Genomic DNA, 23,168 nt, shown 5'->3' with positions numbered 1-23,168 from the left:
ATATTTGTTAGTTTACTTTAAATCATTAATTACTTTTCTATCTATGATTTGTGTACATGTGTTTGTTAACATTTGTTAGCAGTTGTCGCGTGGCTACAGGCTGGTAATAATTGTACTGCTCAACTAACTTTTTCATTGATTTGAAGGTACAACCAGATTCTGATATTTTGAGAAATTGAATATTTAAGATTTGTCTTCATTTCTGTCGTTTAGGGTAACGAAAGTTAACCCTGCTCGTTGTGTAGCAAACTGGGATCCCATCATTCAATTGGTATCCCAAAGAAATAAGGCCATTTTTAAAACTTGATGGATATGGTCACAGTATGGGTAAGTGATATGGAAAACACAGAGAGTTGCTTGAGATACACAAAAACTTTCTTCATTTTCATTACTAGCTGCAGATTTTGTGGTAAGTAAAAAGTGTCAGTTGTTAATTGGAACGTCACGGGGAACTAGCAGGCTTGTGAACTGGACAAAGGGAAACGAGGGAATTATTGTACCTTCTGTGCCGCTTGCTAATGTTTTGTTTTAAATTTTTTGTCTTAATGTTTTATCAAAAATTGTCTCAATAATTGTATTCGTTGCTGCTTTAAAACTTTTTACATTTTCTTTTGTCGTGGCTGATGCTTGTCAGCTAATGTATTTTTATTTTTTGCAATTTTATTGTTGCCGCTGTAGCTTGCAAAATAATGGGTTTTCTGCTGTTGTTGCTGTTGCTTGTAAGCTAATTGATTTTTACTTTTTGTATTGTTGCTGTTGTTGTTGATCCTTGATTGTAAGCGATTGGTTTCTATATTTTTTACATTTTATGTTGCTGTTGCTGGTAAGCTTTGATACTGAAGTAAAATAAAGTAAAAGAGACATTTGTATTAGCGCGCAATATCATTAAATATTAACACATCCCTGTAAATAACAGAGCTTTTAGAGTGAAAGGTATTCTTTACCTAATATTAATATTATTTTCAATAAATTTAAAAGTTTCATGAATCAATTAAGGAAATCTTGTTTAATAACATTTCAACTTTTTAAACCAAGCCAAACGAGCAAGTTTCTCGAATGTCGAGCCTCGTAGGCTTGTCATCTCATTTTCCCATCTTGCATTTGGTTGAGCGCCACAACTGCATAATGAACGTGACAGTGTCACTCGCGCATATTTGCTTCAAAGGATATTAGAGTAGAATAGCAAATATTTAAACAGGCTGAGAGAGGCCTAAGCTACGAGTAAATCTTTCAACTACCAGTTTCCTGTTGGGGTAGTTGGGGATGCTTTTCTGAAGCACTTATTGAATCTTTGATCAGAGACAAGGAAAATTCAAATGCATTGTTTTGTTCCTTTTTAACAACAACTACCTTTAGGATTGCTGTAAATTTTAAACTATTCAAGATATAAAGCTGAAATTCTGCAGTTTTTGTAATCTCGTTAGCAGCTTTGATTGTGCAAAATATAATCAAAATCCAAGACATGATGGTCACAACCTCCGGAAGATTTGACATGGAATGACCCCTAAGTAAATTTAATATACCTACCTTTTCATTAATCAAAAGTATAATGAACATGTAAAATAAACGAAAATTGGACGTGGAAATGAGCAAGAGCTATGGCGAAACCAGACCATCTGTAATCTTATTGCAAATGTCATTTTGCCTAATCTCACGAGAAGAAACGATTTCAACGTTGCAACGAAATCTTCGAAGACAATGAACTATTGAAAATTATAACCAGGTCTGCTATCTATGATTATGAAGACTTAAAACTCAAACAAGAAATTTCAGATGGAGGCGCAGGGCGATACTCAAAGTTCCTACAAATTGGAGAAGAAGACAAGAATGATTTCGTTCGTTTTGTGTATTTTTGAACGCAATATTCACCTACTACAACCAAAATACTCAAATGGACATTACCAGAGTGTTTCATAAAAACAAATTTTTTCTTATGAAATCTAGAAAAACCTACCCTCCTTTCGTCTGCTCCTAATAACCATTGGCGACCAAAATGGCTGACTAGCAAATTTTCGCCAACATAATTCAAGGAAAGTAAAACAAATATTTTTGATTAATTGAACACAAACCTGCAAGTTTCTGGAGCTGGCTCCTTTCAGCAAGATTATCTTGCAGTGTTTCCATTAACTGGAAATACCTAAGTAAAAATAGCAATTATTCTGAGTGCAGTATTGAAAATTACTAAAACAGAAATCCATAAAAACTTTTATATACAGTAAAACGAAATATCATAACAAAACAAATAATAATAATAGAAGAAATACTGAGAGCTGAATAAGGCGAATTCAGTGAGACACACGAGGCTGTTTCCCATTAAATGTAATCTGCGAAATATTTCGATGATAAAATTTGAGATAAAGTTTCGATTGAAATAAATTGAACATTGTTTGAACTGTCAATTTTTAAATTGAGGCAATAACAAGAAATGGTTAGTTAAAAACATTTTAGCAGTAGCTCGTTGAAATTTTAACAAAATATCTTAGCTAAGCTTAGATTAATGTAATTAGACTAAGGTGGAATAGATTAATGTCTATTAAGCACGTGATACACTTTCCAGTTTGGAAATCAAATTTCCACACATCCATGCCATATAAACATAAAGAATTCTAGATGAACTTTTCTCTTCAGAAGTTCATATCATGGTTAGGCCAAAACTCGGGTGTTTTTGAAGCTTTGGTTACGCTTGCGACAATTTAAGTATCCAAATGTATAAATTAAGTTGCCAAATGATTGATGACAAACGATTTGTTCACGAAATCATAACCTTAATCTATCTCGTTTGCCACGATGTCAAGTGACCTTTTTTGACATCTGCTTTTGAAATTCTTCTAGTAAACACGACAGATAAGTTTACTGAAAGCTGCTTTTACGTCCTTCTCAGGCGTGCTGTGGCACTTATAGGGAGAAATTTTTTCAGTTTGCAACTGAGCTTTATATTAAACAAATCCACAAAATCAGAGACTTTTAAGAGGGTATTTGACGTTCTACTGTTAAGCGCCTTTCCATGTAATAAATGGGCTCTTTTTTCGATGTTTGGAGACACCTTTTCAAGAAGATCTTGTAGTGTACCGGCAGCCTTATTAAAGTATCAAAAAATATCAGTTAGCATTATATCCAAAATAAAAATCCTGTTTGATTATCAACTGAAAAGGCAGCTTATTACAAGGTCCACGCCACGAATTTGAAAGTTGGGGGCCAAGGCTCCTTTCCCCTTTTACTGCAGCTTTAAAACTACTTGTTTCGCAAAAAAGTGGGGGGGGGGGGCACGGCCACACCACTCCCTCTCGCCAGTGGCGTGGGCCCTGAATTAGGAAACAGATTTCGGCATTACCATGAGGGAGAAAAACGATGAAATTCAACTCGTAAAATGCAAACTGTTTTCTCCTTCAACTTCACAACTTCTCCTTACTTTTTGCGAACTTCATAGACACGAGGGTTTACTCACCGAAATAGAGAATCTCTAGGCCACAATACCTCACTTGTGCTGTTCTTAAGATTCTGTAGGTTGGCAGTGATAGTGTTATTCCAAACTAAAAAGAAATGCGAATCTAAAAATGCTACTGTTTCCTAAGATGATACGCTTTGGAATCTGAAACAAGGGTTTGCTTTAACATGTTCTTGTTTATTGGCCATCGCATTACATCGTTACATAACACTACAAATGACCATTATAAACGAAATGCGAAATCAGTTTTATAAATTGATGTTCAAGTATGATGCAATGGCTTTCGATTTTGAGGATATCAAAATTATCAGTTTCAAAATCGGGCACTTCAGGTTACCAAACATATTTAATCAAAGAAAAAGTGAATCCAATTTTACTGACTTTTCAATTAGTCAATTTTTTATTCAGGAAAGTCATAAATATAAGAAATTGTTACACATGGGTTTACGTTGGGATGTTCAGAACACAAACTAAAACGTTTTCCCAAGACTATGAAATATTTATGAAAATATCGGACCCTTATTCTGACGTTTTATGCTCTGAGGAGTGTCAGACGAAACAGCTTTAGCCAATATGTTATAAAATGTTTGCTTTTTTCATAGGTAAATTGTCACTGATAATGTCACTATTATAAATTACGCTGATAACCAGGGTGCTAGATCTACTGTAAGCAAGTCATTGGCAAATGAATACAGTCTCCCATCCCACAATTCCACTCCATAACCTCAATCCAATTGCTGGAACAAATAGAAGAGGATAATGCGTTTGAGCGTTTTCGTCTAATCTTAGCATACTCTTACATGCCGATGCCTTGTACTCCCTTGTTATGCCATCTGCATCCAAATGTGACGTCATGACTTCGTCATTGGGTTGATCGAGGTTTCCTTCAGAGCTGTGAATTGATTTGCAACATATAAACAAATTAAAGCATATGTTAGAAGTTTTCAATCTAGTTAATAAGGAGGCAAACAACTTGGGGACTGAGAGAACTTTTAGAATGATTGGTAAGTAAAATTTAAATTTATATCGAGTTATGAATCAAAAGTTTAACAAGATATTTTGTAGGCAGCCAACAATTGTTGACAACACTATACACCCGTGGTGTAGTGCTAGGGGGCCAGGGGGCTGAGCACCCCTTGTTGATGTTGTAAATTGGCAAATTTTATACTTTTGCAATTTTTTTCGCAACATTTTGTGCTAGAGCCACCCTTGTTATTTTGATAGCACTACACCAATGGGTACATCAGTCCACTAAAGAAAATCAAACTTTTTGCCGAAAAATCAGATGTATAACTTAGATGAAAGAACAATCTTGGACTTAAAAAAATAAATAAAACTCAAATAAATATTTGTTTGTCGATACAATTGCCTAGATAGCCAATTCATTCAATATGAAAGCCTGACAAGAAAATAATCATCGTGCGCTCTGAAGCTAGCAAAACTATGGAGGCAGGAGCGGGTGCACATTACTCGTATTCAAAACCTTTTTCGTTTTTTACACACATTAAACCATTTGATTCCAAGAACTTTTAAAGGCTTCCTCGTTTCAAAAGACGTTGATATATTCATATTTCCTAAAAGCTTTCATATATCTTTTTGCATCCACAATCCCTACCAAAATTCCTTTGAACGTTCAGTTACTCAAGCATTGTTTGAAAAAGAAAAAAATTTTAGTAAAAAAGACCGACACAACCCCTCCTATCTCCCCAAACAATGTTAGTTGTAGAGTTAAATATAATAGTTATCAAAAATGAATCCATTTGACCACACCGAATCTTTCACTTCGCATAAAACAACATTTCTCGGAGGGGGTAATAGGAATGCAGTAAAAAATAATCAAAATTTTACAGCAGTGCACTAAGACTGTTGGCAGGCATTTTATATTTAAAGCTTTGATTCTCTCATACCCTCAAATAACTTTGCTAAAATAATACCTACAATTACTGCCAAATGTCTTGGAACACTAACGTAGGTTTTCAGAGGCAAATTCAGCCACCCCCTCTCCCCCCTAAGAAGAAAGTTGATTTTTTATAGAAACAAGAAAGGGGTGATGGAGCACGCTTTTTCTTGTGGCATGTATTATATTTTTCTAATACTTTCAACAATGTCTTTTTGGGGGGGAGGGGGGTGAAAGTAGTAGTATTCGGGAAAACAATTGAAAAATAGAAAAGTAGAGCGCAAAGTGTTGGATATTCCAAGTGATTATGGCAGTGATTGTGTGTTAATTCTAGGCTGCCCTTTGAGACAGCGATAAGTTTGGGGGGGGGGTTGGGTTCAGGCAGGGGGCCCAAGTACTATTTTAAACTATCCTGGAAATGTTTTACAGGGTATCGATAAAGACACCTGCCTGGCATTAGCTGTATCCTCCTGAGCAGAGGCAGCGGTTGCCTCTCCATGATCAGCAACGTGTTTGCGGAGCTGCTCTTGCAGAGTTACCAGTCTTTGCTTGCTGGAAACAATAAAGAAACGAAAGAATCAATTTAGCTTCGTTTCTCGAATAGCCATTAAAAACTACAAATATTAAACATTAGGCTCGGAAAGAAAAGCAAAGGAAGGTGACATTGTTTCAATGGAAGTTAAAACGCGGCTGCTTCTTTCAAAACAATAAGAACTTTTAAAAGTAGTCAAATTTGCTTAACCAAGAAATTTATCAATTAAATGACGCATTATTTAAAAATGAATAAATTGGATAATAATTAATAGTTTTGAGCTTTGCCTTAAGTAGTAAACATATATTTTGTTAATATAATCAGCTTTTTATTGTCGACATAGCAAATACCCGTGAAAATCTTGAAATTCCAAAAACAAAAACCGGATAAGAAAATCCTACAGATATTCATTAATTATAAAAACACAATTCAGTGAAACTTCAAATTGGATTTTGCCCGTGAGCTTTGAAATTCATAGCGGAAAATATCAATAAGTTGAAACTCACGTACATTTGCTCCTGCCTTGCGGCATCGTCCAATCCGTCTTCCTTCTTCGGAACACTGATCGACGCATGCCTGGAAGGGCCTTGATCAATCGGTTTTGCGCTAGCAAAGGAAGGAGGAATTCTGTAATTAGGTTGGATAAAGGCTGATTTCCATGTGATCAGAGTAGCTGTTAAAGTGCTTATGAGGAGGCTTCATCAATTCCGCAAACAAGTAGAATCTAGTGTAAACACGTTTTTGGATAAAGACTGAGACCGACTGGGGATTGCACGAGAATGCGACTGACTGCGACCATAGTCAATGCTACGACCAAATTGAGCTGGCCGCGACCAACAGCGACCGAAGTGAAATAAAATAAAATGAAATATAGAAAAATAAAAAAATTAATAAAAAAACGAAATAATAAAATGAAATAAAAAGAATAAAATAAAATAAAATAAAATAAAATAAAATAAAATAAAATAAAATAAAATAAAATAAAATAAAATAAAATAAAATAAAATAAAATAAAATAAAATAAAATAAAATGAAATGAAATAAAATGAAATAAAAAGAATAAAATAAAATAAAATAAAATAAAAAGAATAAAATGAAATGAAATAAAATAAAATAAAATGAAATAAAATATAATAATATAAGATAAATAAAATATAATTAATTAAGATTTTCTTCTTTTTCAATATATTGTAAATCACTTTTGTATTTTACTGTTTCTAATGTAAAAACCGTAACTTTTATGGAGGGTCCCTTGTAAACCAGCATTTAATACCCTTGAATTATTTAAAAATGAAAAACAATGCAATGAAACGAATACGACTGACTCCTGCTACCAGTGACTCACTTACTAGGCTCGCTCTTTCGCTTCTAGGGAAATCGATGTATCATAGAAAAATCATTATGAACAATAGCATAACAGCAACATTCAAGCGTACTTAAAGCATCAAGAGATCTGGTTCATACCTAGCATCGCTTCCTCCAGCTTCATTAGGTCTGCCTTCCTCCTCCTCATCCTCAGATATTTCAGGCAACGAATTGCTTACTGCACTGCTGGTCGTGAATATACCAAATCCAGCGCTGGACTTTCGTCTATAAAATGGAATAAGAGTGAAAAAGGAGCACTATCCTGGAATTTAAATATACGAAAAAGCACGATGCCCTTTTCAACTCAATGATTAGGGTCGTGGACAAAATACCAAAGGACCTGGGGTTCCGTAATTTCAGACGAAGGAATCATGAGGTGTGGTCACATCGAGAGGAAGGACCAGGACACTGTTACATTTACACTATGTTACATTTATGGTCATTTGGCAGCGATCATTTTTTGTTGGGGTATAAATCGAGGCAACACATGATCTGGCATCTCGAGCGACTGAACGATTCAGTTATTTTCTTTGAACACTTGAGTCAGAGTTTCAAAGCTGTATAAAAATCGGCAACATTTTCACTGCACCTGGTATTTGTATTTGTATTTTTATTTGTTTCAAACCTAGCATCCAAAGGTAGTTTTAGGACACTGAGAAGCTATGCTTATCGAGCAGTGTCCTGGTCCTTCCTCTTGATGTGACCACACCTCGTGATTCCTATGCCTGAAATTACAGAGGGCTTGCGACTCTCCGCACTCTGGGTGAAAGTTTGGTCATGCCAGAGACTCGAGCCACGGACCCTTGGGTCTGTAGTCAGCGCCTCTGAAAACTGAGCCATCCTGGTAATCAGCAACTCGTAAGAGAATGGAAGTTAGGTAATTACTAAAGGTAAATTAGAGTTTAAATCGAGGTGCAGGTAGAAAAAAACATGAAATGAAAAGTGGTGCGTTTGATTGGCTCGTTTTATGGCCAATCGGCGGTGACGCATAGTTGATATCCTGGGTACCAGGGCGTCATAAATCCGGGGATAAATTATTGCAGAGAGCTGCGGTGGCAAGGAATGAGTGGATGCGGAGGAAGGGAAGGCTTGCTTAAAATATTTTTCTGTGTCTAGTTTCTAACTATATTTCTGAGAAAAAATAATGGCACACCCCCTCAGGGTACGAAGTGAATTTTATTTTGTTCACACAAATCTTTATTGTCAAGCGAGGACTTTAAAATATGTTGTGAAATGCTCCCAGTTTTTGCGCAGTTTTGAAATCTGGCAATATAAAGAGCAGCAATACACTGCTATTTAAGAAAACCATGTTGGTTTACCAAAAGCCCGAACGCCAGTACCTTGCTGAAACACTGTGAGATCTGTACTGCCTCGCCAGTTCTTCTTCCAATTTGGTTCTCCGCTCAACCTCCTTGATCGCCTGTTCGTGCTCTTTGCATTGCATCACAAACTCGTTCCGGATGTTTTGAAAATTCATCACTGTAGTAATAAAAGAATGATATAGAGGAACAGCTATATGGAAAAACCATTCTTTAAATTGTCTTTGCATGTTTTAATGTTGATATTACAAAGAGAACTGATCCAGATAAAATCTTTTGCATCATAATTTTGTTTTACAATTAAAGAACCCTATAAAAAACTCGAATGCATGTTTTTGTGCACAAAATAAAAAACATTTTCACTAACAGCAAATATAATATAAACTAAGTTCGAATAAAAACATTTATACTAGGCAGAAAGTGATCTATTGATCCAATCATGGACCACCGTAAACATCTTGCTTATACAAAAACAGTCAAGTGGCCTAGATTACAAGGGAATACCTACCAAAGCCCTTGTATATATGATTCAGCTCAAGTTGTGAGTAGCTTTCATTTTTCGTTTAAATTTGTGTATTTGAAAATAAGAATTTGGTCGGATGAAGAAAAAAAAGTTTGATCCCTTTAGATAAAGTATATAAACAGAAAAAGCGATCTATAATCAAATCACCGTACAAGCACCGCAGAGAAGGGGAGACTAGGGTGTGGGGGTGGGGGGGGGGAGCGCCGGCTATAGCTCCCATTTTTGCCAAAAGTGCAAAACATTTACCAATAAATCACCAGACAAAACTACATTTTATTCGGTTTTAGCACCCCCTAACTTTTATAAGACCCCCCACTTTTCTCAACGCTCCTCGCTGCCTCCCGTATATGAAATTTACCAGCATATGGCGAAAATGTAGCATACATGCACTTTAGATTTTATTGTTTGAATAAAAAGTGACGAATCCTCACCCATGATTCCAGTGAAGACATTCTTGAAGATAAAAGCTCCGACGCAGATCCACAGCAAAATATAGGCCTTGCTGAAAAAATCGTTGGATGTCTTGCCAAGGTCGATTAGGATCTCGAACCAATGGTCCAGAGTGAAAAGTTGGAACAGCGTGAGCAGTGACTTCACCAGATTGCTAAGGGTGAATTTCACTCAATAAGGACGGAGGAAAACAGATATAACAAAGAGGTTGTGTTTGGAAAGAGACTTTATAATAAACTTGGGGCGGGGTGTGTGACTAGACAATGTGGCTAATTGTGGGGGGAAGGGGAAGGGTAGGGAGGCAATTCTAACCTATCGACGGCATTAATGGCCCAGAGGCACAAAATTGTAAGGCACAAAATTTGACAATGCAGTAAAGAGCTTAAAGTTATTTTTCCCGTATGTGGCGTCAGCACGACATTTAAACTAGCACGACATTTGAGTAGCAAAAAGCAAAAATGCATTAGAAAAAATCAGTTTATATATGCACAAAGGCTCTTCTCGTTAAAAAGATGCTTTGACTAAAATACTAATTCTTTGTGGCAAACTACAAACTAAACTAATCCATTACATAAGGTAATATATGTGTTGTCTCGAAAAAAATAAATCTATATAGATTTACTGTTGAACTGTCTTCATGGTTGATAGTGATGAAACGATTGTGCAAATAGCACGTACTACAAAACTATGATGAACTAGCCTTTGCTCCAGGCCCCTAACTCAGGCTATCATGAACGTAAATAACTGGCAGAGTTAGAAGGTATTTTGTACGAAAGACAGAAATGCTAGAAGACATCAACCCAGGGAAGAAGCAGGGAAAGGATTTCAGGGCAACATCTACATCGAGAGAGTATGCCAGCCTCCTCCCAAAGATGACATCATCAACTCTTCTGATTATCATTGCTAACGATTGTCAGTTCAATATACTTAAGAACTAAAAGCAGTAAAAGAGAGTCTACAAGTATGACGAAGAAACTCTGCTAATTACAAGAAAATTTTGTTTCAATTCTAACTTGAATGACCGACCTGCTGATATTAGTTCTTTGCAAGAGATAAATGAAATACAGTCATTGGCGGCTTTTGGAAACCTCGCGTTACAAAACTTTAGTTTATATATTTGTCGTTTGGCTTTCCTTTCTGGCCTGTTTAGCTTTTCTACTATCTACAACTTACACTTATTTTTAATGAATGAACTGTAATCATTCTGAAAGTTCTATGAAAAGCTATTATAGATAGATCGAAATTCTACTCTCCGAGTTTGGAGCAGGCAGTTGATTTCCCCCAGGGTTCCACGTACAGTTATTAGGGATGTGTGAAGGTTTGCAGCCGATTGGATCCAGTTATGCTTGATATCACTTAACAGCCGGATGGAAAAGTTGGACACACTTCTACAGGAAGAGTAGGTCTTACTGAATAAGAGCTAGTACAGATACTGTAAATCCTCGAATAAGCCCCTTGAGGGAATATTTATTTTTGATATTTTTGGATGGGGCCTTATACGAGGGGGGGGGGGGGGGCTTATAAAATTAGTGTAGACATTAAGAAGACAATATTAAAAGACATTGTTTATTTTGGTAGAAATTCATTCATGAGAATTTAATTAATTAATACCAAAAGTATGAATTTGTTGTGGCAATTCAATAAAACGCCATAGGCAACGTTAGATGGTAAATATTATCAAATTGAGGGGTCCAATTCTAGAATTTACGGTAGCAGTTGGGGGTCATTCGAGGGGGCCTATTGACAATTTGTATTTCTAGGGTGGGGGCTTATTCGGGGGGGGGGGGGTGTTTTTCGAAGGGGGCCAATTCGAGGATTTACGGTAATGAAATCAGGGAACGCAAAAAACGGGTTAGCCACTGGGGCTTTAGTCCCCTCCCTCCCCCAAATAATTTCCAAAATGTACTTAAAACTATAAAAAACGTCCTGCTCTTGGCTTTAAGCATGTTTAGCCACCCCCCCAAAAAGTTTTAGCCCCTTAAATCTGTAATATGCTCCGCAGTCCTTTAAGTAAATATCTTTCTACTTTCATTCAAATATTCCTTGCATCATTCCTGTTTCAAGCTACTAAACTGAGAATAACAACTTTTACGATCATCGGAGGCTACTACAAACTACACTAACCTGAAACTGTACTTGTACAGAATGTCGCCTCTCGTTGACTTGTGATGAGAAGTGAACATAACAGTTCCAGTCACGGCAAAGATGTACATGAAAGTGGCTAGCAGCATTAGTATAAATGCCATGGACTAGAGGGAGAAATTATAACTGCCAATGGCTTCACACACCACACGTTTGTACACAAAGGTGGCTAGTAGCATTAGTATAGATGCCATGGACTAGAGGGAGAAATTTCTAACTGCAAATGTCTTCTCTCGCCTTTTATAGACACAAAAAGGTCTAGCGAAGTGACTAAGAGCTAGCGAAGTGAAAATGTTCTGTCATCTCTACAAATGCTGTCTATATAAGTATGTTGTATTAAATAAAAACTGTCTGCTACTAATATCAGAACAGAAAAACAGCTAACAAGCAGCTAAGGGAAAGAACAGTAAATCCACTTTTCGGTAAAACTACAGCGCTCTAATAATAAGTGATTAGGTAAAAGGTTTTGACTAATTGAAGCCCTCTAAGGGCCCTAGATTGTCCAAAATAGGGCGTTAAGAAGGGGGCGTTTATAAGATAGCTAAGCCAAATTCAACGGGATACATAAATTAGAGGGCAGTGTTAAAAAGGTCATGGCGTTAATTACACAAAATACAGTTTATGTTTGATTAGAATAGAGTCACGAAGCGTGACGTCATCCAAACTCTTTTCTCAACATTGACCACATAATCTGAAAAAGCATAAACTATCACTTAAAATGCAAAATCAATTGAAATTGCTCAAAATTGGGTAGTATATGCCCAATGGAAGATTCCAGTTTGCTAACAGATTACTGTAATTCTGGTCTAGTTTATGTAGTTATGAACAAAGACCAGATTACAGAGGTTAGATGGGAGAAGATCCTGTGCTCCTGTGGCAATATCTCAGCCAATTCGTAATAATTCAACTGATTTTGCACATTTAGACGTTTTTCATGGTGGTTTTTGGATAATATGGTCAAAATTTAGAAATTTTTAAATTTTTTTGTTACGTCATCACTTCGAACTTTACAATCAGAGCTGGGAGTTTAGAACTATAATGTTGGACAGTACAGAAACGAATACGATGAGCACAACTGGTAACAAACTTTGTATGGAGAAACAGGAATGCTTATGATGTGAGTAAGAAAGAAGTGCAGATCTTTTTATCAAATTGCAGTTTATTCTTAATTACAGTGCAGAAACATATTGAAAAGGGTATAATTAATATTTAAGGGTATAATTAATATTGGTTACAAGAAAATCGTACCTTCAAAGCCTTTAACATCGTCAGTACAATGATTCTCAACTGGGCAAAACGTGACACCTGGGACAAACACTGAAATTTAACATTTTCTCAAGGAATCAATGGCTAACGAGGTTAAGAACATTGTGTTATATAAGTCTCTTTTAATAAACAAGTTGAAATCCCCCTGACAAAATTCACTGAAACACTCGTAACCGGAAAATTAGTTTCACTTTGGGTAACAGGAAACACCTTTCCCTTAAGACGATTTGAAATGGCAGTATCATACTAAATACTATCAAACTTACTCAACCAACAAAGGTACATGGCTCAACACCAAAGATCTAGAAATCACCTCAAAAACATTGTTTAAAAAGAGAAAAGATTTTAAGGGAAAGAAGGAGATGTCGAGGAATTTGCAAAAGTTACAAGTATTGTACATGGGTAGAATCTTATGGAGACCTCCGAGGATACATATTCTTTACAATACCGATTTCCTATATCAAAGGTGAGGGGGGGGGGGGGAATTTTTGAGGCTTAAATAAATTGGTCTAAATTAATCAAATGGATTTTCATAAGACATTTCCTGAAGTTTGAGTAAAAAATCATCGCTTTACTGCCGCGCAGTTCAGATATAAGCAGTTTTCAGTGCCCATTAAAAGAGGTATCTTTTGAAAAAACACCAGGAATAGCAACAGCAAATCAAAACGTACCAACAAGGAAATTTATCAAACTCGATCAATGATAGAATTAGAGCAGACACAAACCATTTTTAGGGATCTCAAGATCCGAAATGTACGTAGATTATCAGCGACGATCTTCAGGCTTTTGTTTGCGTCTTGCGGAGAAGCCACTTTTATCAGTTCGGGGACAAATGACTAAAAAGAGACAAAAGATTGCCACGAAAAACGTTTTGTGCCAAGGGTTGGTTTAGTGTTCGCTAAAGAAATCGGAGGTGAGTATCTTGTGTGACAAGGCAAATCAATTTTCTTAAGCAGTATAAATAAAAATGGATTTCTTTGAATTAAAGTGAGCAGAGCTGTCGCTAGCTATGGTGCTTAAGGGTGCTCCGATCCCATTTGCCGACAAAGTTGGTGAACTTGCTGACGTTCAGAAAAATTGCTAACGAAGTACTCCTTGATGGTAAAAACTCCCCATTTTTTCAAGGGGGTTTCACACAAACCCCCCAAAACCCCGGTTGAGTAGCAAGATCATCAACAGTAGACCTTTTTGCATATAGGCTCTTCAGTTTTATCAAAAAAGAAACTCAATAGAGGGCTTGCATTCTACGGCTAGAAACAGCAGAATACCGAGCATTGAATAAGGCACACAAAAACACTTTCTTTTTCCTTTCAACTAGCATTTGCACTCTCTAATTCTGTCCTACCAATGCTGCTGGTCAATAGCCAATTTTCATATAAAATCTCTAGAGCACAAGAGATTCTAGTATATCTTAAGAAAATGTTCTTTGCATTCTCGTTAAACTCATCGTAACCTCTAAATCAGATGCGTAGCCTGACATGTTTTATAAATGCAGAGGGAATTTAGATTCAGCTGTAAAAGTCAATACTCAATCTATAAACTCAATATTGTTGATCTCAACACAAGAAAATACCTTACAAAAATTATAAAGAAGTGATTTGTAAAATTATCAGCAATATTTTTAAGCTTTGAAAATAGTTTAGAGCATACCATGACAGTGACAAAAAAATCGAACACATTCCAACCATTCTTCCAAAAGTCAAAGAAGCCATCGATCCATTTCAGCAGGATTTCCAAGATGAAGACCATGAGAGAAAGATAGTCGAAAATGTTCAAAAAAACTTTGAGTTCCTTGTATGATGAGCTGTCAGTGTTAGAAATCTCTACAAACAACAGAGAATAATGACTTATTATCATTTGTTTAGAAACAGGAGCAAGTTAAGGTTGCTTTATATAAAGTGAAAAATGCTAAACAAAATGTCATTCTTGTCAAGTTGCTCAGCACTTAAAAACTTTCTGCAGAAACTGCATTGTGCGAGATTTTTCATAAAAATATGACTTAAACTATTTGTATAAAAAGGGAACTAGTTAATTACAAATGAATTCCTATTTAAGTACAAACATCTTGTTCAAAAGTTTGTTGCTCTAGCCTTTATCATGATAGTCTAAAGCCCTGACCATTCAGATTAAATACAGTTAACAGACCTTTATTAAAAACTATCAGACATAATAAGTGGAGTGTTTTTTAAAGTACATACCTGCTTGTATTCCAAGCACAATTGAATTTGAAATTATGAGGATGAGCAGAAAGTTTTGAACTCTGTTATCTTGACTTGTCAAGGAAAGCAAGCAGAAAAAGCATGCAATTTTTAATGGAATATAAAAACAAATGAAAAATAATCAAATGGATTTAAGTGCCTTAATAAACAACAACAAGGTTAGTAGATTAGCCGAATGTGTAAATGTATAGCTAGAAAATGAATCAAATCAAAGTATGGTGACAAAAAAGTAAACAAACAAACCAGCAAATAAACAAACAAACAAAAAGCTGGGTGAAAGTTTTGTAATGTTTAGGACTCATACCCAAGACTCTCGGATCTGTAGTCTGCAAACCTGACCACTGAGCCATCTTTGCACCTTAGCCTTACCACTGTGCTATTCATCAAAGTACATACCAACAAGTAACTAAAGAACAATGGATGAATAGAGTCCTGGACAACATAGACTAATGAAGATAAAACACGAAAAATGTCAGATGAAAAGCTTAAAGGCATTGAGTTGTGGCAAATAGGCCTTCTCTATAGGGGTTCATTTGGTTTTGGCATGATCGTTGCTGTTCTGCGTGATATTGTCATCTGTTGTTGACAACTTGCGATTGATGGAAACTGCTTTGTTAATCAGTACAAGTCGAGTTCATGTGACCAGTTGAAGGTCAGCCAATAGCATGACAGTTATGAAAATCGTGACTCAGCCAATTTTGGCATTTTGGGTTAACCTAATCCATTTTATCATGACTCAATGCCTTTAAGTTTTGTTTCAAAATGTTTGCTTTTAAATTCTGTACCACAAAAAAGTGTTTGAAAACTCTATACATCAATACAACTCAATTGTGGCCATAGATGGAGTTCTCAAGACTGAAGGATACTCTCAACGATCATCTTTGCCCATGGACCCAGTGGTATTGTGTTCTTTGTCTTGATGCGGTTGAGTCTTTTGTCAGCATATGTTGCATCATTCTCTTTGTTGTAAACTTGGAATTTCACCAGGGCATTTGGGCATGATCTCATCATATCTTTCATACCTGAGTTGTCTATGATTTGAATCATATAGTTAATCATTAAGACAGGGCTGGTCATTTGAGGAGAGCCATAGCTCTTGCTCCCCTCCAGGCTCTCCTCAAATACTGGAGGGGAGCTAGAGATTGCTCTCCTAGATTGTTCTAAAAAGCAAATTTGCTCTCCTTGAAATCAATTTTTCCTTTGTTTCTATTCTAATAGCTCACCTGAATACTTCTAGAAGAGCTGTTTACTGCTCCCCTGTTAAAAGTCTTATGGCCAGGCCTTTTAAGATATCAAATACATGGGTAGATGGGAATAATTTTTTATTCATATTACCAAAACATGAAACCCAGAATAGAACTGTTCTTGATACAAAAGTGTACACAGCTTTGTATATACAGCATCACATACTATTTTCAGGGTCCTTATTACAAATTTGCTTAAAATAATACCAGTTTGAATATACTTGAAACCTAGTTGGTTTTTTTTTTGGTTGGCAATTCTTACTTTTAATAAAATCGTGAATAATTTGCTAATATGCACACCATCCTCTATGGCTTTTCATGGCTGCTTAAAATGTTACAAATGGTTGAAAAATAAACCCCAATTCTAGGTAAAACAGTTTTAGGTTTTCAAAATAATTATCTTTAATGATAGGAAATAGACATACCAAATTGAACTTTCTTGTGAACTAAACATTAATGAGAAACTTGAATATGGACATGTTCACGGACATTAAAACCTTACTGTAGGACATAACCCTGACAGGGCCATAGCGTTTAGTGGTGTAAGGGCTTGTGGGCATAGTTTTATCAAAGTGAAATGGGATAACACTCTTTTTATAAGAACCAATAGATTGAAGTTCAGGCTGACTGCTCTTAGTTTTTTTTTGAAAATCTGAGGCTGGATTGTTCTTAGTTTGTTCTTTAACTGATATGATGTAAGCAGTTCAATTACTAGCTTTTTCGCCCTAGTGAGGTGTTCACGCCTAATTTGCCAACAAAGTGAGCGTGACAATCTTCATTTGCCAACGAGTTTGAATATTGACCAAAAAAGCACCCACACATGGCTAAAAATCCTCGTTCTTTTGAGATAAAATGTTGTTCAAAATTGCATTTTACAGTAGCTCAGCTTCTTCTTAATTTGTTCTTGACTTTTGACCAATTCTGAGTCTCCTATTCTTATAAAATTGTTCTTATACAAGAAGAGTTGTATCTTAGTCAAGAAAGGCAAGCCTTTTTGCACATGGACAAACAGCCAGGGCCTTTCTGCTGTCATTAGGCAAAAGTTGACAACTTCAGCAAGAACAAATTTTGCTTGGTGCACTAGAAATATTTCATAGCAGATCAGCACTTATTATGCCAATATTTTTTGCCATGATTTTGCCATGATTCTGACATGTTTAAATGCTAGAGCACCTGGGCCCTAAGAGCATCAACTTATTGTAGGTCAAATGGTAAAGGGGCTTAGTTTTCTTTTTGCCTGATTATTGTTTCTTCCTTGAGACAAAATTGTGCTTCCTCTTGATGTTAACCACTGGAAAGGGAGAGGGTTATCGAAAGAGTTATGCTTTATAATATGTGAACAAATACGGGAATCTTTTCAGAACTATCTGTGCATCTGTGTGAGTTCTGTACAAAAGCCGGGTGGCCTAGCTTACCCACAAAATGCGGGAATCTTGGTAGGTCTATTAATGGGGACGTGAGTATGTAGATTGATAAATATTTCCTATTCAAACCTAGAATCTACAAAAATAAAGCCACGGCTTTCATTGACCTACTTTTCACTTCATCTGAATAATATTTTGGAATTTCTTCTGAGCTTGCATCGGTCAAAGTATCTAACAGCTGGAAGTGTTCTATAAGCTTTGAGCGAAAAATTTCTGCCCTAAGAAGCAGTTGCTCTTCTACCTCTTCCGCCATTTTTACGCGCCAGTGTACGATTGGCATGGCAACGAGGTTGAGAGGAAAGAAACCACTGATCAAAACAAAAGAGACTTCTTCTGTTCAAAATGGTACACTAGCATATTCAAAATGGTACAGTTTTTCTAGACTAATTTTTACAAGTATGCTTTGAGGTGAACAGCCTCTGTCTACGAACAGAAACCTGTTCAAAAAGTAGCGCATGAGCAAACACGGATAAGAAAATCACGACAACTTTTTAATATATGTGCATCAAAGATAAAATCGATACAATAAAATTATTTATCAAACATGATCTTGCATGGAGTTATGAAGATATTCTGAGCTTCAGTTGTCCACAACTAATTCTTTGGTTGTTGCTTGCATCCCTTGCATCAAAAGTTACTTTGTAATCTCCCTGCAAGAAATTCAAACTTCATTAAATATTTTGTCAACTTTGGTGTTTTTGACAGGTTTTATCTGATGTTTCTTCATGCTTTATGTTTCAGAACAGCTTGAACTTGTAAGCCGGGGCTGCAATTTCATCAAAATTACATTTAACGATCCATTGCGGGTCGATACAAATGTCTACGCATCTATCGTTTGCTGATTCACCTTCTGATAGATGATTTTACCGACAAACTAAGGATTTTGCAGACAAAATGAAGATTTACCTTACGAATCTACACTGCATGGTTTAATTTACAAAACTTACATTGGTCAGAAATGAAGGGATACTGATTGGTGGCACAGTTACGCTCTGGTCCACTGGGTGTGTTCCAGCTGGAACTGGGCATCTGCAGGTGGGGCATTGTCCCAACAATGTGGAGCAATCAAGAATGTATTCGCTGTAACAAGACACAAATTAACAATAAAACAGGAAAGAAAAGCAGTTTTACTGAAAAGTAATGTTTTTTACATTAATCAAATGAATGGAGCTCATATCATTTTCCAAATGGTTTCTTTCTTTCATTGCTTCAATTCCCATTAGATTTTCCTGCCATTTTAAAGCAAGAAGTCGCCACTGGGACAAATCGCTAAATCAGACTTTTTCTTTCCCGACTTGAAGGTCTAAGTTACTGATTCATCTGTATGTAAATATCTGATGCTCAGAAATGCAATTTTGAAGGCAATTTTGCAATTTTGAAGGCTTTAGCCATCTTTGGCAGTAGCAGAACTCATCTTTCAAACAGTTTATATTGTATGTTTGAGACATGGTTTGAAGTAAAGCAATTCTGATTTTGTCTCACAAAAAAGGACTCGAGAAAACGGATTGTGGAATAGCAATTAAAACAGTCTAGAAAGAAAAGGTTACTAAAGGACAGGGACCTGTAGCCATTGAACATTCTCAAAGAGCCACTTGAATTTAGAGGAAAAAGGAAACGATTTATTCTGCACATAGGCGTAGGAGACGAGGGGGTTAGGGGCTGCTAAATCTATCTCATTTAAGGCTCCTTTCGGGCAAACGGGATAGTTATCATGCTAACTAGGGGGCAATCTATTTTCCTTTCGAAAAGGCTATGGGCAGTTATATCTCAATGAAGCAATTAAATCCGAACAAAACTCGTTATAAGACCCCCTAAAAGTTTAGCATCCACCACGCCCTTGCTTTTGTAGTATCCTTGAGGCAGCTGTAAATCTTTGAAAAGCCACGCCTGGTAAAACACTTTAAACTAATTCCAGCAAAGTATAAGCACATGTATTTGTTTTTTGTCCAAGTTTGTTTTAACTTCTGATACCTCTTACAATGTATAATTTAACTTCTGTTTATTTGATATTTATGTTCAAAATAACAACCAAAGGTGATATAGGTCAGTTTATGATTTGCTTACAAGGATAGGAGCTATTGAAAGTGTCACGTCATATAAACCAATTTTCAGAATTTTGACTTTTGACTTGAATACATCATGAATTCTTCCTAAAGACAATAATATAAAAGGGAATCTTTTGAAGATTGGATGAGAAATAGTTGGAGAAAAAAGTGAATTATGTAACAGAGCTATCATTTTTTGGCCAGGTCCAATTTATGTAATGGTTTATTGGAGGAGGAGGAAGCTGTGCTCACATTTACCCATTGTCATTTCTCAACTAATTTGCAATACATTAAACCAAATTTGCACATTTAGAGGTATTTCATAATGGTTTTTATAGGCTATCTGGTATAAAATAAGAAGTTCAAAAAAATTCATTTGTGTGACGTCCCCCCTCATAAATCTGTATCGCCAGCCTGCGTGCAACGCAATCGCCTCGCGAAGGAGAGATTTTGAGTCTGTACGCAAACTGCTTATCGTTTGAACTCACCAGCTTCCGACGTTTGAGATGCAGGGCAGACTGATGTAACCCCACAAGATTTTCTTTTCGACCTTCACTTTGAGCTTGAGTTTAGTGGGCAGAAGCTTTTTGACAAGAAGTGTGCCACTGAGTGGGATTTTGCCACCAGAGACAAGTCGTACAGGGTCTGGAAGGCTTTTTAGCATGATCTGTACTGGAGCACTGCTATCTGAAAGAACGAATTGGGGGATAAGCCAGCTTCAAGCTGTTGAGCGGAGCATTTGTGCTTTGATAGGAGCGTTACATACACGAAAGACTCAACAGAGGAAGAAAAGTTGTTGACTCGAAATTAAAATGAAAACAGTCAAACAATTAAAGTTGCGATGGATATATTTTAACAACAGTTCTGATTCTGTCCAAGGAAACTGAAAACATGACCGATTCGTCTTCTCTCCTTAAAGCGGTTGAAAACTCGTTTGAATGGAATGAGTGAACTTCGCAAAAAACAGGAAAAAAAACTGAGATTTGTATTTTTCACAATTCTACAAAGAAATAAGGTTCCCAAAATATTATGCATAACATAGATAAATTTTGGCCTTATCTATCTGAAGATGAATTTTGTTGTAGTTCTATTACAGGAATTTGTTACTACTACACTGTAAAGGTGCTTTTCTGTATTTAAGACTGTTTAAAGTTATATAATTTATAAATCTTTTGAAAATTGCATTAGAAGAAAACTGCTAGAAATTTTTAAGAAAAAATAATCGTTTGTATCGTTTCTTTGTTTACTTTGGAGAGTTTGCAAAAAATATCAGCTTGAGAAAAATGAAAATTTATGAAAATAGATAAAAATTTACGCTTACTTGCATTATGTGAAATGTTACATTACAAAAACGTTCTAAAATGATCTTTTAATATTAAGAACAGAAAATACTTATGAAGGAGAAATAACTCACAAGAATAACGTCGAAGGTCTTGCTGCAAAGAGCAAACCTGCTTTTACTTCAAAATATACGAACAACTTTGTCTTCGACTTAGGCAAAGCTCTCTAGATTCAATGAATTTCAAGTGCTTTGAAATCTGAATGAATCTGACGCTCTTTCCAACCCTATCTGTCTTCAGTCATTATCTGGGAAGGTGTCAGAAAGGATGTTTACATCTAACTACATCGCTAGAATTTCGACATATGCTATATGGTTTATCTTGTGCAGAATAAAGAGACCTTAGAGAAGAAACTGGCTTGCTATGTAGCTTAAGATGTAAAAATATAAATAACGGGACAGGAGATGCATTCTATTTAGTTAAGCACAACTCGACTTAGAGCTCGGACTGACGAGAAGAGACTTTACTTAAACAAGAATGTCATTCTACGTGGATGACTTTAGATTCTTCTTAAGCAAACAATCTGCAATACCGATATAAATAATTGAGATAGACCTACCGCAGTTGGAGAATGATGCAGCACTAGCCATGGCTATGAGTGCCGTGAAACACAGAAGCTTGAACATCTTTGCTGAATTATCACTGAAAGCAACAGGCAAGACGCAATGAAGAGGCGAGTCGGTCTGAGGAACTTCGAAAATCTGAGGTATTTTATATATTCGCATATACAAACTGCAAATACCAGCTCTGTACAGTTTTTGAAAGCTGTACAATCAAATAGGTTAATCCCGCTCAAGAAAAATTGCCCTAGTATTTGTTGACAAATAGACTTACTTTATTACGTGAGCAAATACGACGTGAGAAATCCAAGAAACAAGGAAGAAACACTCGAGATTTGGTAATAAAATAGATTTTTACGAGGCAGCTGTTGTTTAATTGATACAACTAGTCAAATAAAGTGAAATAGTAATGTATTTTGAAGCAGGTGTCGAAATAATGGCGAAAGTCATTCATTGAACGGCAATGGTGTGTTTTAGTGTTTTCAACAAATTAATTGTATGACACTTAGATGATACATGCTAATAACAAGTAACAAGGGTTTGATTCAATTAATCAGAATGGGATTCTAGGAGTGGATAGGCGGGGATTGAACGCATTGTGAGGCAAAGCGAATTGGTGCTTTAAAGCTGCTAAAGTCTCTTTTTATAAGAACAAGTAAATTGAGGTTCTGGCTGACTGTTCTTGTATTGTTTTTAAGCACAAAAGGTGCAAGCAGGGTCATTTGAGGGTATAAGCGGGGTCACATAAGGGTATTCAGACCAAATTCGTCGGCAATGTGGGGTATTCATCCTTAGCAAGCCTGAGGTCTGGACCACTGGCTATCCTTAACTTGTTAAAAAGTTTGAATTTCGCCAACACCCTTAAGTAGCAAAATTGAAAATTTTTGAAACGGTTCTTTAAAGGGGTGTCACAACCACCATGCCAAAATTGAAAAAGTAAGTGAACAAAGTTTGTTCATAATTGCATCTTACGATACCTCAGCATCAGCGTGGCATATTTTTGGGGCTCGTGTTCGTATGAAATTGTTCTATTAAAAAAGTGCACTATCAATTGATGGTAGATAAAAAAATTACAAAATCCAAAATTGATATCCAATTGAAAAGAAATACCTATCAGTTTATTTATTAGTCAACCTCAATTGCCTTTTTAACAATGCTTCTGGAGTAAAGATCAGACGTTCCTAAATTGGTACTCACTCTAAATGCAACCATCGGGCAAATGTTCCTTATGTCGTATCAAACATGAAACTCATAGTAGCAGCTGTTGATGGGTGTGGCTTCTAGATGTCGCCTAAAGCACAGCCTCCCCCCTTCTCTTAGGACGGCAGCCTTGTCTGAACAGCTAGGCAAATTTGCTTTAAGCTTAGCGATATTATGGATTCATTCATTTTCATGTC

At 36.2% G+C, this 23,168-nt stretch overlaps 2 protein-coding genes across 3 annotated transcripts; both read right to left on the bottom strand.

Moving 5' to 3' along the window:
• Positions 1-46: 46 nt before the first annotated feature.
• LOC135687793 (cation channel sperm-associated protein 2) lies at positions 47-18,168 on the bottom strand. Of its 2 annotated transcripts, XM_065204456.2 has the most exons (16): positions 17,938-18,168; positions 16,025-16,189; positions 15,138-15,206; positions 14,590-14,762; positions 13,665-13,775; positions 12,922-12,978; positions 11,656-11,780; positions 9,513-9,685; positions 8,580-8,718; positions 7,339-7,464; positions 6,385-6,480; positions 5,793-5,894; positions 4,246-4,337; positions 3,446-3,530; positions 2,070-2,137; positions 47-1,118 (listed from the first exon to the last, which is right to left on the bottom strand). In XM_065204456.2, the coding sequence occupies exons 1-16, from the start codon at positions 18,104-18,106 to the stop codon at positions 1,078-1,080; spliced, it is 1,791 nt and encodes a 596-aa protein (XP_065060528.2). In that variant the 5' UTR covers positions 18,107-18,168; the 3' UTR covers positions 47-1,077. The 2 variants fall into 2 exon arrangements, with proteins under 2 accessions (XP_065060528.2, XP_088970831.1); XM_089114705.1 differs by lacking the exon at positions 47-1,118 and having other exon boundaries at positions 1,204-2,137.
• Positions 18,169-18,314: 146 nt separating this feature from the next.
• On the bottom strand, positions 18,315-21,930 carry LOC135687690 (ganglioside GM2 activator). The gene is made up of 4 exons (XM_065204324.2): positions 21,771-21,930; positions 20,360-20,558; positions 18,774-18,906; positions 18,315-18,476 (listed from the first exon to the last, which is right to left on the bottom strand). Exons 1-4 carry the CDS (start codon positions 21,835-21,837, stop codon positions 18,387-18,389), a joined length of 489 nt encoding a protein of 162 aa, XP_065060396.2. The 5' UTR covers positions 21,838-21,930; the 3' UTR covers positions 18,315-18,386.
• Positions 21,931-23,168: the final 1,238 nt, after the last annotated feature.

This window comes from Rhopilema esculentum, chromosome 20, assembly GCF_057945365.1.
Source record: "Rhopilema esculentum isolate cy_ngs chromosome 20, ASM5794536v1, whole genome shotgun sequence".
Lineage (NCBI taxonomy): Eukaryota > Metazoa > Cnidaria > Scyphozoa > Rhizostomeae > Rhizostomatidae > Rhopilema > Rhopilema esculentum.
This window is presented reverse-complemented; position numbering and strand designations above follow the sequence as displayed.

Excerpts from the sequence above, each read along its gene's own strand:
- LOC135687793 (XM_089114705.1), bottom strand. The coding sequence starts at position 18,106 with ATGCCAATCGTACACTGGCGCGTAAAAATGGCGGAAGAGGTAGAAGAG. Across the intron at positions 14,763-15,137 it reads TGTGCTTGGAATACAAGCAG|AGATTTCTAACACTGACAGC; the intron begins GTATGTACTTTA and ends TGTTGTTTGTAG. Across the intron at positions 6,481-7,338 it reads GCTGGAGGAAGCGATGCTAG|CGCAAAACCGATTGATCAAG; the intron begins GTATGAACCAGA and ends TTCCTTTGCTAG.
- LOC135687690 (XM_065204324.2), bottom strand. The coding sequence starts at position 21,837 with ATGTTCAAGCTTCTGTGTTTCACGGCACTCATAGCCATGGCTAGTGCT. Across the intron at positions 20,559-21,770 it reads TGCATCATTCTCCAACTGCG|ATAGCAGTGCTCCAGTACAG; the intron begins GTAGGTCTATCT and ends TCGTTCTTTCAG. Across the intron at positions 18,907-20,359 it reads ATCTCAAACGTCGGAAGCTG|CGAATACATTCTTGATTGCT; the intron begins GTGAGTTCAAAC and ends GTCTTGTTACAG.